Source organism: Solea senegalensis, linkage group LG16, assembly GCF_019176455.1.
Source record: "Solea senegalensis isolate Sse05_10M linkage group LG16, IFAPA_SoseM_1, whole genome shotgun sequence".
NCBI lineage: Eukaryota > Metazoa > Chordata > Actinopteri > Pleuronectiformes > Soleidae > Solea > Solea senegalensis.
Genome location: NC_058036.1, coordinates 18,409,435 through 18,428,224, shown reverse-complemented (window position 1 = coordinate 18,428,224; position 18,790 = coordinate 18,409,435). Strand labels below are relative to the sequence as shown.

At 42.3% G+C, this 18,790-nt stretch overlaps 2 protein-coding genes across 8 annotated transcripts in view; one reads left to right on the top strand and one right to left on the bottom strand.

Annotated features, from left to right (window-relative positions):
• Positions 1-166: 166 nt before the first annotated feature.
• LOC122782922 (sushi domain-containing protein 4-like) lies at positions 167-6,475 on the bottom strand. 2 transcript variants are annotated; one of them, XM_044047511.1, is made up of 12 exons: positions 6,270-6,475; positions 5,574-5,715; positions 4,634-4,825; positions 4,331-4,522; positions 3,913-4,104; positions 3,568-3,762; positions 3,250-3,441; positions 2,997-3,074; positions 2,688-2,882; positions 2,470-2,602; positions 1,994-2,382; positions 167-1,599 (listed from the first exon to the last, which is right to left on the bottom strand). In XM_044047511.1, exons 2-12 carry the CDS (start codon positions 5,689-5,691, stop codon positions 1,574-1,576), a joined length of 1,902 nt encoding a protein of 633 aa, XP_043903446.1. In that variant the 5' UTR covers positions 5,692-5,715; positions 6,270-6,475; the 3' UTR covers positions 167-1,573. The 2 variants fall into 2 exon arrangements, with proteins under 2 accessions (XP_043903446.1, XP_043903447.1); XM_044047512.1 differs by lacking the exon at positions 2,997-3,074 and having other exon boundaries at positions 6,270-6,472.
• A 79-nt stretch (positions 6,476-6,554) lies between these two features.
• Positions 6,555-18,790, top strand: part of fsip1 (fibrous sheath interacting protein 1) — a 28,049-nt gene continuing 15,813 nt past the window's right edge. The window contains exons 1-8 of one of the 6 annotated variants that reach the window (XM_044047518.1): positions 6,555-6,802; positions 6,893-6,947; positions 7,297-7,466; positions 7,552-7,633; positions 7,706-7,801; positions 8,402-8,544; positions 8,762-8,881; positions 11,082-11,243. In XM_044047518.1, the coding sequence (XP_043903453.1) occupies positions 6,641-6,802; positions 6,893-6,947; positions 7,297-7,466; positions 7,552-7,633; positions 7,706-7,801; positions 8,402-8,544; positions 8,762-8,881; positions 11,082-11,243 (990 nt within the window). In that variant the 5' untranslated portion in view covers positions 6,555-6,640. The remainder of the gene's footprint in view (positions 6,803-6,892; positions 6,948-7,296; positions 7,467-7,551; positions 7,634-7,705; positions 7,802-8,401; positions 8,545-8,761; positions 8,882-11,081; positions 11,244-18,790) is intronic. The other 5 variants (XM_044047515.1, XM_044047513.1, XM_044047514.1 and 2 more) reach the window with 5 other exon arrangements.

The window sequence follows — 18,790 nt, the reverse complement described above, 5'->3', positions numbered from 1 at the left end:
GATGATGACCAACAGTGGACAGCTGTGTGAAAGTTGTCCGCGTGGCCAATGACAGCATCGTTTGCGTCGTGATCCTTAAATCTGTAAAAAAAATGAGTCACTGTGCTCCCAGAAAACATTGAAGTCATTCCAACCTAAACAATTGATTATTTCATGACTGAATACATATTTTTGTAGCACTGTTTAATGTCATTTTTAGCATTCTGGTGAGCATAAAAAACAGCATACAGGCAATTCGAACATCTCAAATGATATTTAATCAAATGATCACATCGTAGAATACAGAGCAAACTTAATTTAATTTTTTTTTTCATATATTAAAATACCATCTTCACAATAAAGGAAAAAATACACTTCTCAGCTCTAAAGTAAACTAAGTGGACAGTAAAAACAAAGAGAACACTGACGTTACACTAAGCTATACGCATAATTATTATTGTGTCGATCTCCCCGGCAACCTTTACAGTGTCACATATAACGTGCCTGCAGTAGAATCTTAAAACGAAGCAGCAAAGTTAAAAAAAGAAAAAGAAAAAAAAGAAGACCTTCTTTTACGTTTTCCAAGAGCTTTGGAAGAATCAAAATAAGCCATGGCTGATCAACAGCAGTCTGGACACAAATAAATAAAACACACATTTTCGTTTCCTTAAAACAGGAGTTTCGGAGCAGCCTGAATAAATTAAGACGATAATATTTTCCAGTGTACAAGTGATGTGTCTGCAAAACACACATGGTCACTAAGCAGTGGAGGCGTTTCACTGACATTCTTTAAGTTCCTTACGGTACATATTACGGACTCCTGTGCATAGAAGTGGAAAGCTAAGGCCATTTGGGGGAGAGGGTATGAAGAAGAGTGCTCGGGACGACATGTGTGAAATACAGGCCCCCGCCCAAAAACAAATTCATCACAAATTGTTTGCCCTTGATGGCAGAAAAAAGAGTGATCTTTCCGGCAAACAAGAGGCCTTATACTGTACAACGACATGGTGGAATGGTGCGAGTCATTATTAATAACATTTAAATAACGATGTATAGTCACGTCACAAAAAAGATAATGCATCTACAGGATATGGACAGCAATCTAGGTTACCTGGCGTTCATGCATCTTTTCTAATATGTCCCAAATGATTAAAGGAAAGCAACCGTAAACAAGATGCAGATGAGATTAATAGCTCACTCAATGAGTTTGCAGCTTGCTAATCCATTCAAAAACATACATGTCTTTTTTTTTTCTTCTAACATTTAGCCTTTACAGACACATTCCTTCAAAAGGTTTTTTTTTTTTTTTTACTCTACATTATCAAACTGAGCTGCAGACGCTAGACATACGTGAGCAATGTAGGAATCCCTATGGAAAATTTAAGCACGTATCTACATGAGAATCCCTTCTCTGTTCTCCTTTCGGGATGGCGAGAGAAAACCGTTCCTCTAAGTGACGCACAGCTTCACCCGGAGCCTCTTCAGCCAGGCTGGTCTGTGTCGACTGTCTTGTGTTGACAAACTGGTGAGAGGCATGCCACTCACCCCGTGCAGCTCTGGTTGTCTAAGGTAAGTCCACAGGTTGCAGCACGATTCAAGCCTCCTTCAGTAATGGTGTATCTGTGGAAAACAGATCATTATATTTGGCATGACATGTCATCGGAGATCAAGTAAACATCCATCTATCGTCTACTGCTTTATAGTCCACATGAGGGTGCCAATCACACCTACGGTCAATTTAGATTGTCCAATTTGCCTAATCCTAATCCTAAAATGAATTATTTTTATAGTCTGTTACTGTTGTCCTGTCATCTCATCTCATCATATGATAAATCTCCACCGCTATCGTAATGACACGTGAAAATGTATGCAGTGTAACGACAGGTGTTGATGCATCTTATTTTCGTGTTTTGGAAACTCTAACAACCAATGCACTCGGACGTTTTGAAGTGGAATTAAATGCTTAAGGTCACTGTTCTACATCTTTTATATAAAGATCACTTTTAAGGTTTACCATCAGGGAAGTCCATTTCAGAGTCCAGAGAAAGGCTGTGTTGGTCACTGCCTGCAGATGTCCTTCTTTGCGAGGACGAGGGAGCGGTAGCGCCTGCATTCTCCAAAACCCAGGAGGGTGAAGGAGATGAGGAGGATGAGGACAGTGGTATAGGGTGGACCACAGTCATCTCGGAATGCTGCTGTTTCAGGGAAGAAGGCCTAGAGGGGCCGGCCTCTGGCGCTGTGGCATGCTGACCCTCACACAGCACTATCTGCACTCGAGACTCAGAGGTGGGCGCTGAAGTTGAGGTGCCGGTATTGCTTACAGCCTCCTCATATGAGGGCAGGGTCACCTGGACTCCTTCCACCATGATGGACACGGGCTGGCCAGATACACCCGGATCACGTCTATGTGTGAAAGGACCAGAGTGACATTTAAATGTCTCAACTTCCAAGATTTTTAATTACAGGACGCAGGGTGTGAAAAAAGCTCACCGGTGCAGGGACTTGAACTTTGGCTGTAAAAGTACAAACAGCACCACGAGGAGCAGGATGAGGGCAACCGAGCTGGCTGTGGATGCCACTATGGACAATGCGGGCATCCCCAGGGGTAAAGCTGTATCACGGCCTGTAGGACAAATGACTGATTATCTGTATGGAACGTTGTAATGATTCATTTCGTAGTTCAAATGTTATCATCTAATCTTAATTACCTTGCTTCATTAGGCAGCTGAGCTTCATTTGGCTGTCCCACTCCCCATATTGACAGGTAAGGTATTTATAATCACCCTTCAGAATATAACCTTCTTCACAGAAATATTCAATCACAATGCCGTGAGACAGTCTTTGGCAAGGGGAGGGGTGGCAGGTGTAGCCCCCGTTCTCTGGCTCAAACGGAGGCCGACATACTGTTCATAGGAAAAAACATAGACAGGAATGGGGCTATGTTAGTGTTGTAAGTTCAAATTTAAAATCAGTCATCAACTGTGTCCACAGACAAAAAAAAAGACCCAAATGCTTACCAGAAGACAGCCCGAAACAGTCATTTAAGCTTTTATCTACTCCCTCCTGGACGACTGTGATGCTCTGTTTTTGTCTGTCTGTTAATCACATGACTGGTTGTTTTTGACAGGCTTCATACGTGTGTGCGCTTATGTCGGTCAAATTCTGTGATCCTTTGTATTTGGATTAGAATGACTCGACGGAAAGTTGGTTTTGAACTGAAACAATTAGAATGACATACACAGACATATTTGAAGGGGTTTTTGCTCGTACCGTCACTCCGTATGCAGCGAGGAGGTTCAGAGGACCAGTGCCCTTGTGCGCCGCAGGTAAGAATGCTGGGACCGTCCAGCAGGTAACCTGGGTCACAGTCGTACTGTAGAACCGTGCCCACGGGGAACAAGCTCCTGTTGGTTTCTGTCAGATTAGTTGAGCTATGCTGCACCATGGAGGGTCTTATACAACCTTAGAAGGGGACAACATTCAAAAGGTTTATGCCTTCAATAGCAAACACAGGCTTAATTCAAATATGGACTGAACATGTCATAAAATGACTTACTGAATAGTACGTAAAAAGTCTTTACTTCTTACCTTGCTCCACGAGGCAGCTGACTGGCATTAGGTTGTCCCATTTTCCAAACTGACACGTATGGAATTTATAATCTCCCTTCAGAATGTAGCCTTCGTCACAGTAATATTGAATAATGGTGCCGTGGGAAAGTCTTGCGCATGGTGAGGGGTGACAGGTGTAGCCTCCGTTCTCTGGCTCATATGGAGGCTGGCATACTATCCACGGCAAGAAAAAACAATGCATATAAACACAGGGAGAACATAAATATGGTAGGTTTGATATTCTTATTATTAGCAATAACAACTAAATAAAAACAACAAGTTGACTATGATATGATGCAGACATGGTATGAGCTTCGTCTTTACCGTCACTGTGAATACAGAGAGGGGGTTCAGTGGACCACTGTCCAAGTGTGGTGCAGATAATGATACTGGGGCCAGCTGGCAGGTAACCCGGGTCACAGTCGTACTGTAGAACTGTGCCCACCGGGAACAAGCTTCTGTTGGTGTCCGTAAGATTTGTTGAGCTATGCTGCACCATGGAGGGTCTTATACAACCTTAAAAAACATTAAGAACAGTTAGTATCTGTTTATTATTTGCCTGTAGCTACAGCCACTGTTGCAATAACATCATAACAAATCATAGTAGACAACAAGTGAAAGAAATAGAAACTCATTTAACAAAACTAAATATACATCATCAAGTATTCGTTTGTTGACAGGAAGATATTTAAGACCAATTCATAAACTTGTGGATAGACATGAGTTGTGAGGAGTGACCAACCTTGGCTTATGCAGTTGGTCTGCATTGGACCATCCCATTGTCCATCCTGACAGGTCAGGTAGTTATCTTCTCCATCGAGAATGAAGCCCTTATTACAGAAGAACTCTATCACAGAGCCGTGAGAAAACATACGACAAGGAGATGGGTGGCAAGTGTAGCCCCCATTCTCAGGTTTGGTGAGGGGTAGACATGCTGATGAAGGAATAACACACAATATACAGTATTAAAAACCAGGCCCATTTCAATTAGACTGACGATTTATGCTACAGGTCAGAAAAGACAGCAGTGGACTGAATATCGTACCGCCACTGCGTATACAGTGAGGCGGTTCAGAGGTCCAGCGTCCCAGCGTGGTGCAGGTGAGGATGCTGGGTCCATCTGGCAGGTAACCAGGGTCACAGCTGTACTGCAGTACTGTGCCCACAGGGAACAAACCCCTGTTGTTTTCTGTGAGGTTTACCCAGCTGTTCTGGACCATGTATGGCCTCACACATCCTGAGAGAAGACCAGAGAAGACACAATTCTGTGAATCTCATGGGGTTTTTTTTTCCAAGCACAATTAAAGATACAAATATTCAAAATATTTTGAGCATGGCTTGACACAAGATTCATAGTGAAGACCCATGGTTGTTAGCAGAGAGAGAGAAAGCAAGGGGGTGTCAATCTGCTGTCACACTTTAAATAACAGCTCATGATTGTTGAGTAGCGTATACAACTAAAAAAAACTGGAATACAATGTGACATTGTGAAAAAGACTGGAAATCTTTAGTAATATATGTAGCTGCAGCTCTGCTGTGACATAGTGAGAAATACATTTGCTGATACTCTGTGTCACAGAATCCCTCTGCCTGTATCATTTGTGAAATTATGTCTTTTAATTAATTAGTTGTTGTGTTTTACCCTTTAGGGCCACCGTATAAAATATATATATATATATATATATGTACAGAATTTCTGCAATTAATCATGATGAAGAAAAATAATACAATAATACAATAATACAATGTTATTACTGGTTTTGCCACATTGATTTCTTTGTGTTTTCTGCTATTTCAAATTTGTAAAAGCTGCAGTGTGTTGTTTTCCTCTTCCCCTTGTCCATCAAAGGAGTTAAATACCATCATAAAGTAGAACAACTGCCAGGACTCCCTGACCTATTTGGTTTATGTCCTTGCAAGCACATTTAATATTGCTTGATGTACACGGAAAATACAAAGCACACATAACCCACAACGTCTCTTACCTGATCCACTCCCAGTAGACACAAAGGTCAATCCCAGCAACAACAAAAACAACTGTTCAGTGGCAGAGGAGTGGGTCAAAAATGATTTTGATATTGACTCTGTCATTCCATTGCACATCTTCCCCTGCAGAGTCTATTCAACCTGGTGAGATGGGGGGGAAACAGGCTATTAGGTAGGCATACATTTATCATTATCATGAAAAGCCAGCCGAATATAGCTTTGAGCATGTGTTGACACACTGGCACAAGCACTATGCAGAGGCTGCGAGGTGTGTGAATAGTGGAATGACAGAACTGGAAGAAAATAACAATAATGGTATTATTAGCATTTAGCAGGCTATTGTCGATTGGACACTCCCCTCGCACTGTTCAGACTCAATCTTGTTAAGTCAGTCACTGTAGCTAATACTTATATTTACATGTCACACACGGTTCGTCTTACGTTTGTTCTTTCGTGGCTACACACACACCCATTCTCACCTCTCCCTTACGAGCTGTGACAGCGCTGCAGATAACAAGGCCACAAACAAAACATGCTAAAGTATACCTGATAAACAGTGCTGGTAATTACTAGCCAACAACTGCGCAACCGATGTTATTTAGCGGAACAAACGCAGACTGGTGTCCAGCGTAAGGACAGTTACCCTTAGCTTGCAAACGCTAGCTAGACATTATAAATTGCTCGTTATTACCTACCGCAAAACACGGCCTTGCAACCTCCCCCTCTGCTTTCGTACACTTATATGAGCAATATGTCAGCCACAGCGGTGACATTTAAAGATACAGCGGAAGCAGTAAACATATCATTTAACGAGCTGAGCGGTTCTGCTACAGCTGACCGCTAGCCAGCTAGCTCCCTAACGGCTAACTTGTTGTCACCTACGACAAAATGCTAACTAGCGGCATCGATTGAAGCTGCTCAGCTGAGGAGCCCCGCAGCCATAGTAACCAACATCCGGAAGTGTTTGCGTCCATGGTTACCAAACATTCGGCGGAAACGGAGGAATAGTTTTCATTCAGCGGTCCGCTATTTAATAACAGTTGTGTATTTATAGGAACATCACAGGATGGAAATTATCAGAGGGAGTTTAGATGACATTTCCCGACCTGCATCGGGTGAGCACACAGGTAGCCGAGTGTCCAGCGTGTCTTTGACTCATAGTGACAGAGTGTGTCCTACAACTCCCTTTGCCCTTGTTGTTTTGAGCAACGATGCTGCAGATATTCAGGTATTTGTGCAAACATTGTTCACTTGCAGAACAAAACTCGAGGCCGAGCCTGACAGCCAGTATTAATGTTAGAAAACACAATTTTTGTAGATCCAGAGCAGCTGTGAGGAAACAATCAGTTCTACAGCCAGTGGTCCTGACCAAGGTATGTGTCATAGTATACACCCACTGACCATTTTATTAGGTACACAGGGCACCTAATAACCCAGGGTGGTCTCCTGCAATGTTTGACATGTTGTGCATTCAGAGATGATCTGCATATCTTGGTTGTAAGGAGTCGTTCTTCTTGTATGCATGTGAAGAAAGAATTGACCCAGCGCTCTATGAATATGCCTCACCTGGGAATCTTTGCCTCTTGTGCCCGAGTTCAATTTTCCTCACAAAGATCAATATTATCCATCATCCCCAGACGTAAACCCTGATTATTAATATATAATTGTCCTGATATTAAGTTCCCTCACACTGTACAAAACCCCTGTTTGCACTTCTTTTAGGTCAGAGTCACGTTGGCGTCATGGATGAAGAGAGGGAAGGCTTAGAACTTCAAAGAGCCATTAATGAAATGAAACATCTCGATGAAATACTGTCAGAAAGGATCTTCAAAGAAAAAGAAGCCAAACGTGAAAGAAAAGAGCTTCAAACAAAACTCTGGCAAGAACTCCTGGTAGATGCAGTCTTTGTGCTTTGCTTAGTGCTTTTAATAACATTATTATTGTGGTGTGATCTTGTAATGGAGTGCTTTTCTGCAGCAGAATAAGCCCGATGGTCACTCTGAAAGTGCTCAGGAAGCTTTGAACACAAGATTGTTTTTAGCTCTGGAGGCACCCAGTGGTAAGCATAAACAACAGATGAGAAACAAGGTCGACGTGTAGAACATGTCTGGAGGGTGTTTTTTTGTCTCAAAAGGAACAGAAGAAGATGAGGACGACTTTGTAGCCGTCTTTGAAACACAGGTTCCTGACTGTGATCAAGACACACACGGCCAACCTGTGGAGCAAAGTGAGTCAATGAAAATGAACATGACAGAAAACACAGCACACATGTAGCACATTTCCCATTTGGTCATTTTTGGATTGATGCTCTCACTTGTACTGTTGAGATTTTGCACTTGATGGCGCCATGTGCTCAGGAAACTGAAGGTTGTTGTTTTTTTCTGTTGGCTGGTGCAGATATGCAGTATAATATAAGTATAGTTTTCTTGAGGTGAATGCATAACACTGTATCTACATGCATTTTTAATTTTGCAAGGTAATATGCAGCATATTCACCACTGATTTTCTTGTTTCCTGATCAAAATCTTGCGGCCTGGTCAAATGAAATGCATTTCTCGGTTCAAATACACAATCATCAGGGCTTTAACCTATTCTAGTCAAATGAGACCCACTTCTCCACCACTCTTACACCTTGTAGCAGTAAATAAATTGGTTATATTTCAACTTGTTTCAGAATTGTTTAGGGCAACTGCTGACTCTTTCATCAGATGGCAGAAACTAAGAAGAAATGGCTTGAAACATGTGGTTTTTAAGTTTCTCCATCAAATGTTATTCCTAAATCTTACATGTGCTTTTCCCCATAATGTTTATCCATTGGAATCTAAAGCTGTGCCTTTTCTGACAGACGAGTGGAGTCCAGACAACTCAGAAGAATCACTTGAGACTGGAGAGGAACAATTTGAAAACAGCCACTGTGGAGCTTCCAGAGGCAAGAAAAGACAGAAGGACTTTGTCAAGAGAAACATTGAGGTATGTTAAAGTTCACTTGGGGCAAATGCTGCGCTGCGGTATATCACATGACTTAGAGCAAGTCTCCTCACTGTTTGTTTTTCCATTGAGGAAAATATTTGTCTTGTTCAAGAGACAGTCATATTCTAAACCTTTGACACATGTCAAACAAATGTAGTTTTTCTATGTTACGATTTTATAATTATTTCTTGTCCCCGCATTTCGGTTAATGCAATAGTTAGCAAGTGGCGATGGCGGGCAAATGCTTTTAACCCAGGCAGAGAAACAACGCCTGGCTGAGCTCCTGCGACAAATCGATGAAGAGGAAGAGGACAGTGCCAGAGACGGTGACGGCGAGGTAGGCTGATACGAAGGTCTCTCTTAGTCAAGGTCCTTAATACTGCTCTCTGAAATCCAGAGGTCTTCTGGTGAGCCGCAGTACTGTTGTTGTTCTCATCCCCAACATCTGCTATCAACATAAAAATGTCTTCTTCTTTTTTGTTCATATTTGTCAGCCTCTGTGACATTATCCAACATTTGGCCTTTGAAGGATGTTATTGAAGACATTTTTCAAATAACTCTGCCATACTTTGGCCCATAGACGAGCTATGGGCCAAGAACGTTGGGTCAGACTGGTCTGATATCTATGTTTTGGCGACTGCTTGGCTGCGGAGTATTTCAGATTGTGAACCACAATCATGTTTTCTAGGAAATTCAGAATTTCGAAATTTGCACCCACACCAGAAGCAAGGGTCCTTTGCTCCTATAGTGAAGGTGCGCTGATGTTAACCAGGCTGAGGGCTCTGGGTTTTCTTTGATGGGTCTTTGTACGACCTGGAACCACAGACTGCTGCACTGTTAACCCACATTGTCCTAACTTCAAATGTTTTTATTCTCGCTTTTAATGAGCTTTAGTAACCACAGTGACAGCTGTGTGGCCAGTGTCACATTAGACAGGGTGAGGTCAGTGTGGAAGTGAGAGGCAGCATGTTTACCTTTTACATACGGTTCCATTTAGCTTGAGCCTGACAGCTCAAATGTTTATTTTGTGTCTTCCTTCTCCATAATATGACCTTTAGAACAATACTTGAGTAATTTTGGTGGCCGATACCAAACTGACAGGAGTGCAGATGGTCTTGTTTTTGTTGTTTTTTTATTTGGCCAGAGGAAGACGTCCTGTTATTGCGAGATATGCTATTATGAATGGTCATGAAGGATCCAGCACATTATTTATTTCACCAGGACTTTGGCGGTCATGCGTCTTCAGTTCCGAGGCCTTCACCCAATTCTTGGCAAGATTCCCTAGGACACATGCACCACAACTCACTGCTCACTGTTTGCTTCACACACTTGTCGGATGTTGCTGACACACATCCTAACAAGCTGTAGAGATTTGTTTGGTTCTGTTAACCCGAGGCAATCAGTCAGCGATAGCAGTCAGTACTTTTTGGGGCTTCAGTCACGGAGCACTAACATCTGATTCTTCACCACATGCTCAGGCTGAAACTTTATGGAGGAAAGAACACTCTTACTGGAATTTCGGTACGACCATTAAATGATTCTTGGAAGACTGAACTGATTGAGAGTTATTCAAGAGTCCAGAAAGGTTATGTTGCAGTGTACCTTGTTTAATTCCATCATACACCTTCTTGTTTCCTGTCTGTTCTTCACTATGGACCATCCAGTATTTGTTTCAACGTGAACAGAAACAATGTAACATTAGTGGCATGCTCTGTCAGGCAATACTATCAGACCAAAACCACTTCCTGTGTGCAGTGTGGAAATGTTGCCTGGCAACACAAGATCTAAACACTGCTATAGTGGGAGACACAGAGAGAGAGTCTTGTGGAGCTGATAGGCTTAATTAACATAGTGTGAACTCATTTGACAATGGTTTGAATTTAAACGTCATGTGTTACGCAAACGTTACGCACTACAGCTTTAAGTTATATTGCATTATTTTGTTGTTATATTTGCGCTCTCCTCGTTTATATAAACCCAATCGGTGCACGCCATGTCTCGTGTCAGCAGGGTGATTGTGTTTGCACAGTAGTTCAACATTTAATGTAACGTGTAATAATGTAGCTGTAGAGCAAAGGACTTTGACAAATGTCAGACTCAGATTGAGGTCATCTGCAAGTCCAAGTAAAAAAAAAACATTGGCAGTGTTAAAATATCACAGCAAACACAAATCACTATCATAAGAATTTGTAGGTGTCATCGCTCCACCCTGTTAATAATAATAATCCTTATATTTCCTGTTTGCGTTTGCCACAAAGCTTTTACTTCCCCATGTTAGTGTTCAAAGGTTACAGCTGTGTTTTTAGATCTGTGATTGTCTTTGGCATGACTGACCGACTGTAAAAATCTCCTCTCACCACTGGGCTGTGATGAGCTCACGACCCGTCCAGTGTTTGTGGAAGCTCAGTTAACCCAGAGGTGAACACAAAGGGTTCCAACTTGCCGAATAAGTATTTACGGTTTGTCCGTCCCCCATTAAGGTTACCATAAAATGAAGCGGTGGACTGAGACTTCTCTCACTGATGCTTTTCTTCCAGGAGGACATGTGGGCTGTGTCAGTCTTGACAAGACAAGGTTACACCCCAGAGCCTTCTGACCTAGAACAGCTGATTGACATCGACTCCAAAATGCGCCTCCTCCTCCCCGATGAAGAATTTCACTCGGTGCAAAGTTCCTACACAAACATAAGCACGATCCAGGTATGTGTTCAGTAGCACTGCTGCACTGTCAAGACACCACCCAGAGCCACTCTGACATGAGGTCACATGTCTTATAACGGGGTCAACTCAGCAGGGCAGGGGACACCTATATTCTTCATGGGGGAAAATGGGTTTTGTATGCTGCTTTGAACTGCTGTCACTTATTTCATCACAATAGGAAGGTCATGAAGGTTCAATCTAGGCCTGAACAGTTAACCCTTAGAACACAGAGCATTTCGGCTGCTTTTTTCCATTACTATGTTGAAACGTACAGTATATACAGAGGCTATAAGAATCTTATATCTTTTTTGTTAATCTGATGAAACATTTCTTTCATTTTCACCAACATATAAACACAGCTGAGTACTCAAAATGTTTAAAATTGGTGAAATTTGGAAATACGTCACAGTTCAAAGTTCACTTGGCTCGTTTTTTATGAAGAAAAAGAACAGAAAACAGTCTATTTTGTGACTTCTGCACAATTATTGCTACTTTATATCGCTACTTAAAATAACTTTGACTCAACAACGAAAAAAAACACACACATTTTTTAAAGCCTGAATATGTGACCTATAAACACACACCCCCCAGGATGTCCATGTAAGGAGTTGTGTATTATTCTCACGGCATTTATAAATCAAAATTGCAGTTAGCAAATCGCAAAAAAAAGGCTGCAATTTAATTATTCACCACTTGATTGTTGTGTTTTGTCTGCACATTTTTTAAAAATGTAATACATAGACATTGGAAACAATTCTTATCTTTAAGGTCTAGTGCTCAAACTGTAGGGAGGTTTCATCAGTTTCCTCTTTCAGCCACATCAGAAAGGGGATTCTGTTGGTTGCAATACACAGCTTGACCCCTAGATGTCATTAAATCCTACATTTAAGCAATAGATACAGTCATTTAATCATCATCTATATTGTTTTTTGATATTCCGTCTTTTATCAATAACACATTTCGTATCGCTCAGTGTTTCTTCGCCGTGTCTGAGTGATCAATAAATCACTATCACATCAGACAGTGGAGAACCGACTTCTCAAATATTTATAACTAAAAACAATTTCCAGGCCTTGGTCCTGAGCTCAGGCCTGCTCGTAGACGTGAGCTCACCGAGTTATCTCAGGACCGTATCTCGCTGCATTTCAATGCCAGATGGGATGCTCATCATTTGCGTATCCTGTCAATGGAAAGTGATGTTTCTGAAGTAATAAAAACTTTTATAGCTCAGTTTACTGCATAATCCAGGGTGCCATTGTCTACTATCGCTGCTGGATATGTACTAGGAAAGACTGCAGTTCTCCTTCAGTGCTGCTGCTGCTGGAGCAGGAAAATGTGTCATAATAACAGAAATATTTACGTCACCAGCGTAATTATTTCTCCTTCCTACTTCATTTTACTAAAGTCTTCATCGGTTGAGCCCGTTCAATGTGGATTTTAGCAGGCTGATGTTAGTGAGTAAATTATGTATATGAATATACATCATTCCCAAATATGAAGATTTACTGTGTCGGCAAGTCAGTTTTTCACATGGGCTATAAAAATCACAATGCAGTTACAGCATGTCACCACTAGGACACGCCAAAGCACCATTATCATGCCTTACAGATTGACTTAAATAAACGCAACAATATGTTTCCACTTTTCAGGCACTTATTTTTTGTGTGTGGATTTTGCCCGTCTCTCCTTTAGACATGCAAACTTCTGTATTACTACTTTGTTAGCATAGCATAGGTCGTGGTTTTTTTGCTCGTTCAGAGAAATAAAGTTAGCACAACTTACATAGAAGCTAGCGGAGGCATTTCCGTTTCCGCCGGCATCAGGCCAGTCCGCTCGGCCGTGGGAGGTCTTTGGGCGTAAAACCGGAAATACGTCACGTGACCGGCACTCGCTGTAAACGAGTGTGAGACGTTAACGTTTTTAAACTACATTTGAATGCAGAATACACACGGTAGTCACGTACTGTACAACATGTAGCGCATTTATTAAATGTTTCCATGTTTTTATAAATTATTTTAGATGATCTTCTTCTTCACGTGAGACTGGTGGGACGGCGCCCTAGCGCCCTCTATGGACGGGCCGCCAATGGTGATATCTGATAATATCAATATTAGTGGACTCTAGGTTAAAACCAACAAGCGATCTGATGACCTCACCTTGATTTCTGGGAAACTCTGTTTCACTCTCTGTTGGATTGATCAATCAAAATGACTATTGTCAGACTCAGGGTGGGGGATTGCGGAGAATATGATTGATTGTGTTGTAATCAATTTCACTGAGAATGGACTGAGCCTCCTCATTATGTGCAAATGTTTGTTGTACAGTTGTAATGGCTGGTGCGACAGTGTCATTCTTTAATAACTCTGACTGTTGCCTTAAGTGAGGCACTTTTGAAACACTACTCCCCCGTGCAAGACTCTGATGTGCAGTGGACTTTAGGCAGTATTACAAAACCATGATGATATTACCGACAGCTGGATGTGTTACTCTCTGTAACCTACTTTCCCTCCTTTCCCACCCTTTAATCATCTTGTCTGGTTCAAAGGGTTTGGGAAAAAGTAAAATCCCCCCCGTCCGTCATCTGCTCCTCATCAGCGCTCAGATGTCTTTTTCGAATGATGTAAAATATGAATTTAACAACGACACAACATTTTTGTCAGTAACCAGTTAACACTGCTGTACAGCTGCTAATGACCGGTCATTTAAAATTCAATATATAACTTTCTTCTATTGCAATATTACTCACCCTAACCCTAACCCAAGGTTCAATGGTGCAATGTGATGATTAAAGATTGATTTTTGCTCATCTGAGTGAAACATTTACAGTAGTTATATGTGTCACAAGATCACAAGTGATAATGTTTTTGGGCATATCACCCACTAACCTACATTATCCCACAGCACTGTTGTGGTAAATCTAAATTATAGACTGCTTACACAATAAATTTCTTTTAGGGGCAGTCATTCAGTCCACATGGTCAGTGACCATAAATCCTAAAGAGGGTCATAAAATGAGAAATCCTTTGTCGTGCGGTCACCTTTCTTCTCTGCAGTAGCTCACAGCAGCCAGAGTTTCTATACACACCATTGTTTGCCTGCTCAATCCAAAACAGCCTCTGAAGTCTGCTATCACAAAAAAGTGACCGTTTTATTGTTTCGCTTTCAACACCAATGAACTCTCTTCCCCTGCGATATTATATCACAAGCCTGGATCCCAGCGTTCGCCGCTGCGTCTCGCTCCTGGCGATGTGGGCTCGATCATCTGTCACGTTTCAAAAGGGGAATTATTCACCTCTCCCCAGTGAGCGCGCACTCATAAAAGGAGCCGTCGGGGGCTTGAATCTGTGACTTCACGGCTTGGCAGCATCCTTTCCCCAGCAAGTCACGAGTGATAACCTGGGCGAAACAGCAGCAGCAGCAGCAGCTGTGCAAGTAAAGCAAGTTCATTGATAGAGCTTGCAAAGGTGGATTCGTTCTGCGAGGCCTGGCACGAGTTGGTACGCTGCCACCGCGGAGAGTAATCCTGCATCAGATTGTAATTACAGAGTTTGGTGGAGGCATAAGGAGTGCCAGCTCCAGAAAAAGTACAACGCTTGCCCTTTCATTTAGAGAGGTTAATACATGCAGAATGGCGTACTTAAATGTAAAAGCTACTGTGTAGACCAATAGCCTCCATACTGCAGTATTATGTACATGCGATGTGTATGTGTATTTAAGCATAGTTCGGTATGATGGGGTTATAGTCACTGAAGGTTTTTCTGTATGAGTAAATGCACTGGCAGGTGCACAGTATACTGTACTCCATTGCATGTCATATCACGGCTTTAACATGAGTGGAATGGTGGTACCACTCATCACTCACATCCAAACAGTGAGACCATATGTGCCCAGCCGTGGAAGACCCAGGAACAAGTAGGCTGCGGGGAATTTTGAGTTATACAGATTCCGAAATAATGATTTCTAAGCTTTCCATTGATGTTGAACACATTCCAGTTGAAAATGAGCCTACTTCTGACTCGATTAATAACGTGCGTAAACTCTTTCTGAGAAGTGAGAAATGGTCTTAATCGCCAGTTGTTTAGCTCTTCTCCAATATCACGTGCAGATTTGGGGATTATGTCGGCTGGGATTGGCATGTGGAGGATACAGCGGTAGATGATGAATGGATGGATGGATTTTTCCCATGTAGACAAAGCACGTCACGTATGAGTGGACACACGTGCAACTGACAACGAGTACTGTCCAGTCTGTGAATCTGTGCGTGCACAAACTGACACGGCGCCGGTGAACTTTCAGATCCTTGAGCCTTTACAGCGGCAGTTCTTTTTATGTGCGACCCGTTATAGAAGTAAGTCATGTGGTGGCTGCAGACCCGACTTTAATAATCAGCACTGAATCAACTTTAAACACAGCTTTGCTTGGACAGCTTTTAATATTGTGCTTATGACAGCATTGCTCCCTGTGTGCATTCTTTATTCCCCCCCCCCCGTTTTCCTCAGTCTTCAGCTGAAATAGCCTTCCTGTCATTAAAAACATCTGTTGGCACGCACAGCATCAATGTACAGTGCACCCCTCCTACTGTTCCACTGTGCGGTAATGCCGGCACCACCCACAGTTTGAAGCCGTAGGAGGGAATTCTGTCATGAGAATTAGTTGGTGTTGGGTGTTTGGTGGCATTGGGTGTGTAAATGTATGCGTGTGTGTGCACGTTTCGCAGGTCAGACGTGCAAGCCTTTCTCTCGAATGTGGCTCTTTTTAAATGTGTGGTTAAAATGGAAGTCACTGTCACTGTAAGTCACCGTCCTGCACCAGATCCAGGAGATCGTGTGTGTGTGTTTGCTTGGTAACGGTTTGCTTGTGCGTTGTTTGCGTATATTTGGATGTGCGACTCATGAGGTCACTTAGTCACTCTGTGTGGCTGTTGATGAGGACCCCGTGATTTTTAACTGGTGCGCCTGTTGAAGTCAGAGAGCAGAGCTTTTGGCCAAAAAAACACACCCTTTTGACCGACACCGTGCGGTCAGTGCACAGTTTGTGAATTTATCTTATTTAGCCCAATCACATAATTACATGTGTGGAAAAGCTGTGGTCGTGTTATATTCATCTAGAATCTGAGCAAGTTACTTATTTGGTATCGCCAAGTGTTTTAACACACGCAGCATTCGTAATGTTCAGTGAGACACAGTGTAACACACGTTTGTGCCTTAACCTCAAACTCAAACCAGGAGGTGTAGTGGTTAGCACTCTTGCCTTTGCAGCAAGAAGACCACGGTTCTTTCTGCATGGTTTGCATGTTCTCCCCGTGTGTCCATGGGGTTTTCTCTGGGTTCTCCGGCTTCCTACAACATGTAATACGGGGATTAGGTCAAATTGGACACTCTAAATTCACCATAGGTTGTTTGTCTCTATATGTGGCCTGGCAAACTGTCCAGGGTTTACCCCCGCCTATGTATGAGACTGGCTCAGCACCCCCCTGAGGTGGTGACCCTCCTGAGGAGGATAAAGCGGTGGAAAATGGATGGATGGCTAAAACTGTACTGGATCACTTTAAAGTCAGATGAGTTCACACAATGAAACTTAAGCGGTGATCAGCTCTTTCTCTGTTTCTCAATATACATTAAGTGTATATATCATGCCGCCCATTGACATCCCTGCTCTGTACACCAACAGACGGAGGCAACAGCAGTATTGTATCTTCTATATATAATACCTTCTACCGCTTTATCCTCCACATGAAGGTCGCAGGGGGCACTGGTGTCAATCTCAGCTGACATAGGGCGAAAGGCGGGGTCACACCCTGGACAGTTGGCCAGTCCATCACAGGGCCACATAAAGACAATCAACCATCCATTATCACACCTACAGTCAATTTAGAGGGTCCAATTTGCCTCATTAATAGGATAAATGCTTCTTATTCCTTATTCCAAATAATGTTACAGTGTTTCTGTCCGTGAAGACCAAACAGAGGCAGAACAACAGCAAGTAGCATCATTGATGGTGACGACAGCAGGGGAAGACACTAATACTTTCAGTGAAGGACGATAGTGTCCTCTCTTGACGATGGTTTCCATATCCCTGCTGAAATATTGGGGGGGGGATGCAAATCCACCACAGAAGAGCATGTGCCTGTTACTTACTAGTGACCGATGTCTGGCATATTTATCATTCAGCGCTCATCGCACTGGTAGCCAGCTTGCTACTACAGTCTTGGGCTTCAGACGATCCCTTTTTTGGGGAGAGATACTGTATATTGTTTGACATGGTTGTGATTGTGTTTTTTAGTCACTTGAATAGTCACACAAACTGTTATGCGCTGTATACCCATCCATCCACCCATCTTCTACCGCTTTAAGGGTCGAAGGAGGTCGCTGGTGCCAATCCCAGCTAGACAAAGGGCCTGAAGGTCACCAGTCCATCACAGGGCCACATAGAACCATTATAAAAACCAAAAATAAAAATTCAAAATAGAGTGTTCAGTATAGATATACTGATAACACTGAAATGTACTCAAAACTTTCTATTCAATTTGCAGTGTCTGGCCCGTGTGTGTTTGAGAGAGAGAGAGAGAGAGACGTATGGTGAGAATTGAGATGTCAGACTCGTTGCACACTCCGGGTTTTTCACAAGATTAACTTGGCTGAAAAGAATAGACACCGCACCCACACCCTTCCCCACCCTATAATTCCAATGAGACCCAGTTTATTGTCGTCTTATAAATGCCTCACCCACTGGTGTCATCCGCAGCAGCAGCAGCAGCAGTCGAGTTAAGTGGTTTCGAGAGGTTTTTCCTTGTCTTTTTCCACTCATTATGACACTCCGTACAGGATAATTTGGTCGTATGTGAACAATAAACTAATCTCCCCTCTCCACGGAGCGTTAAATGGCATGAAAAGATTTGAGAAAATGAATGCCACCCATTATTTTAGCATTCTAATACATGGGTAGACCTCATTATGTCATTTAAATGTCACACACTATGATGTCGCTTGCTAGCTGTTAGCTTGCTGTACTGAGCATTCTCTCTCTCTCTCTCAGGTTTTCTCTGAAATGGAAAAAAAAAAAGTATTACGTAATCGTACAAGATTGTCAACAGCTGAAATGTAGGCCAGATATTGTATTTGACAACACACAGCTTTTGTCACTCGGGGACAAGATGTGCAAAAAGATGGCTGGCTGTTTTTTTTCCCCTCCAGATGCTTCCAATAAACATTTAACATGGTTCTTGAGCTCTTTGTTCAAATTTCTTTTCGTCTGTGTCATTATTTGGCACACGTAAAATTAACTTATATTAGCAAAAGAGAGTGAAGGCAACGGACAGCGATTATCTTAAACTTTAAAACGAGTACGCTCAAACAAAGATTTCCTTCCACTGCACGAGCAGTGAAAACAGATCAAACGACGTTGCTCAATCTTCTGATAATCCTAAAATATGCTTGGTATTGTAACCCTGTACCACATTTGACATACTTTTTCAATTCGAGTTTTCACCGAGAGGTTTTGATATCTTTGCAACGGTGGCTGTTCCAGACGTGGTTCTAAAAAAAGCA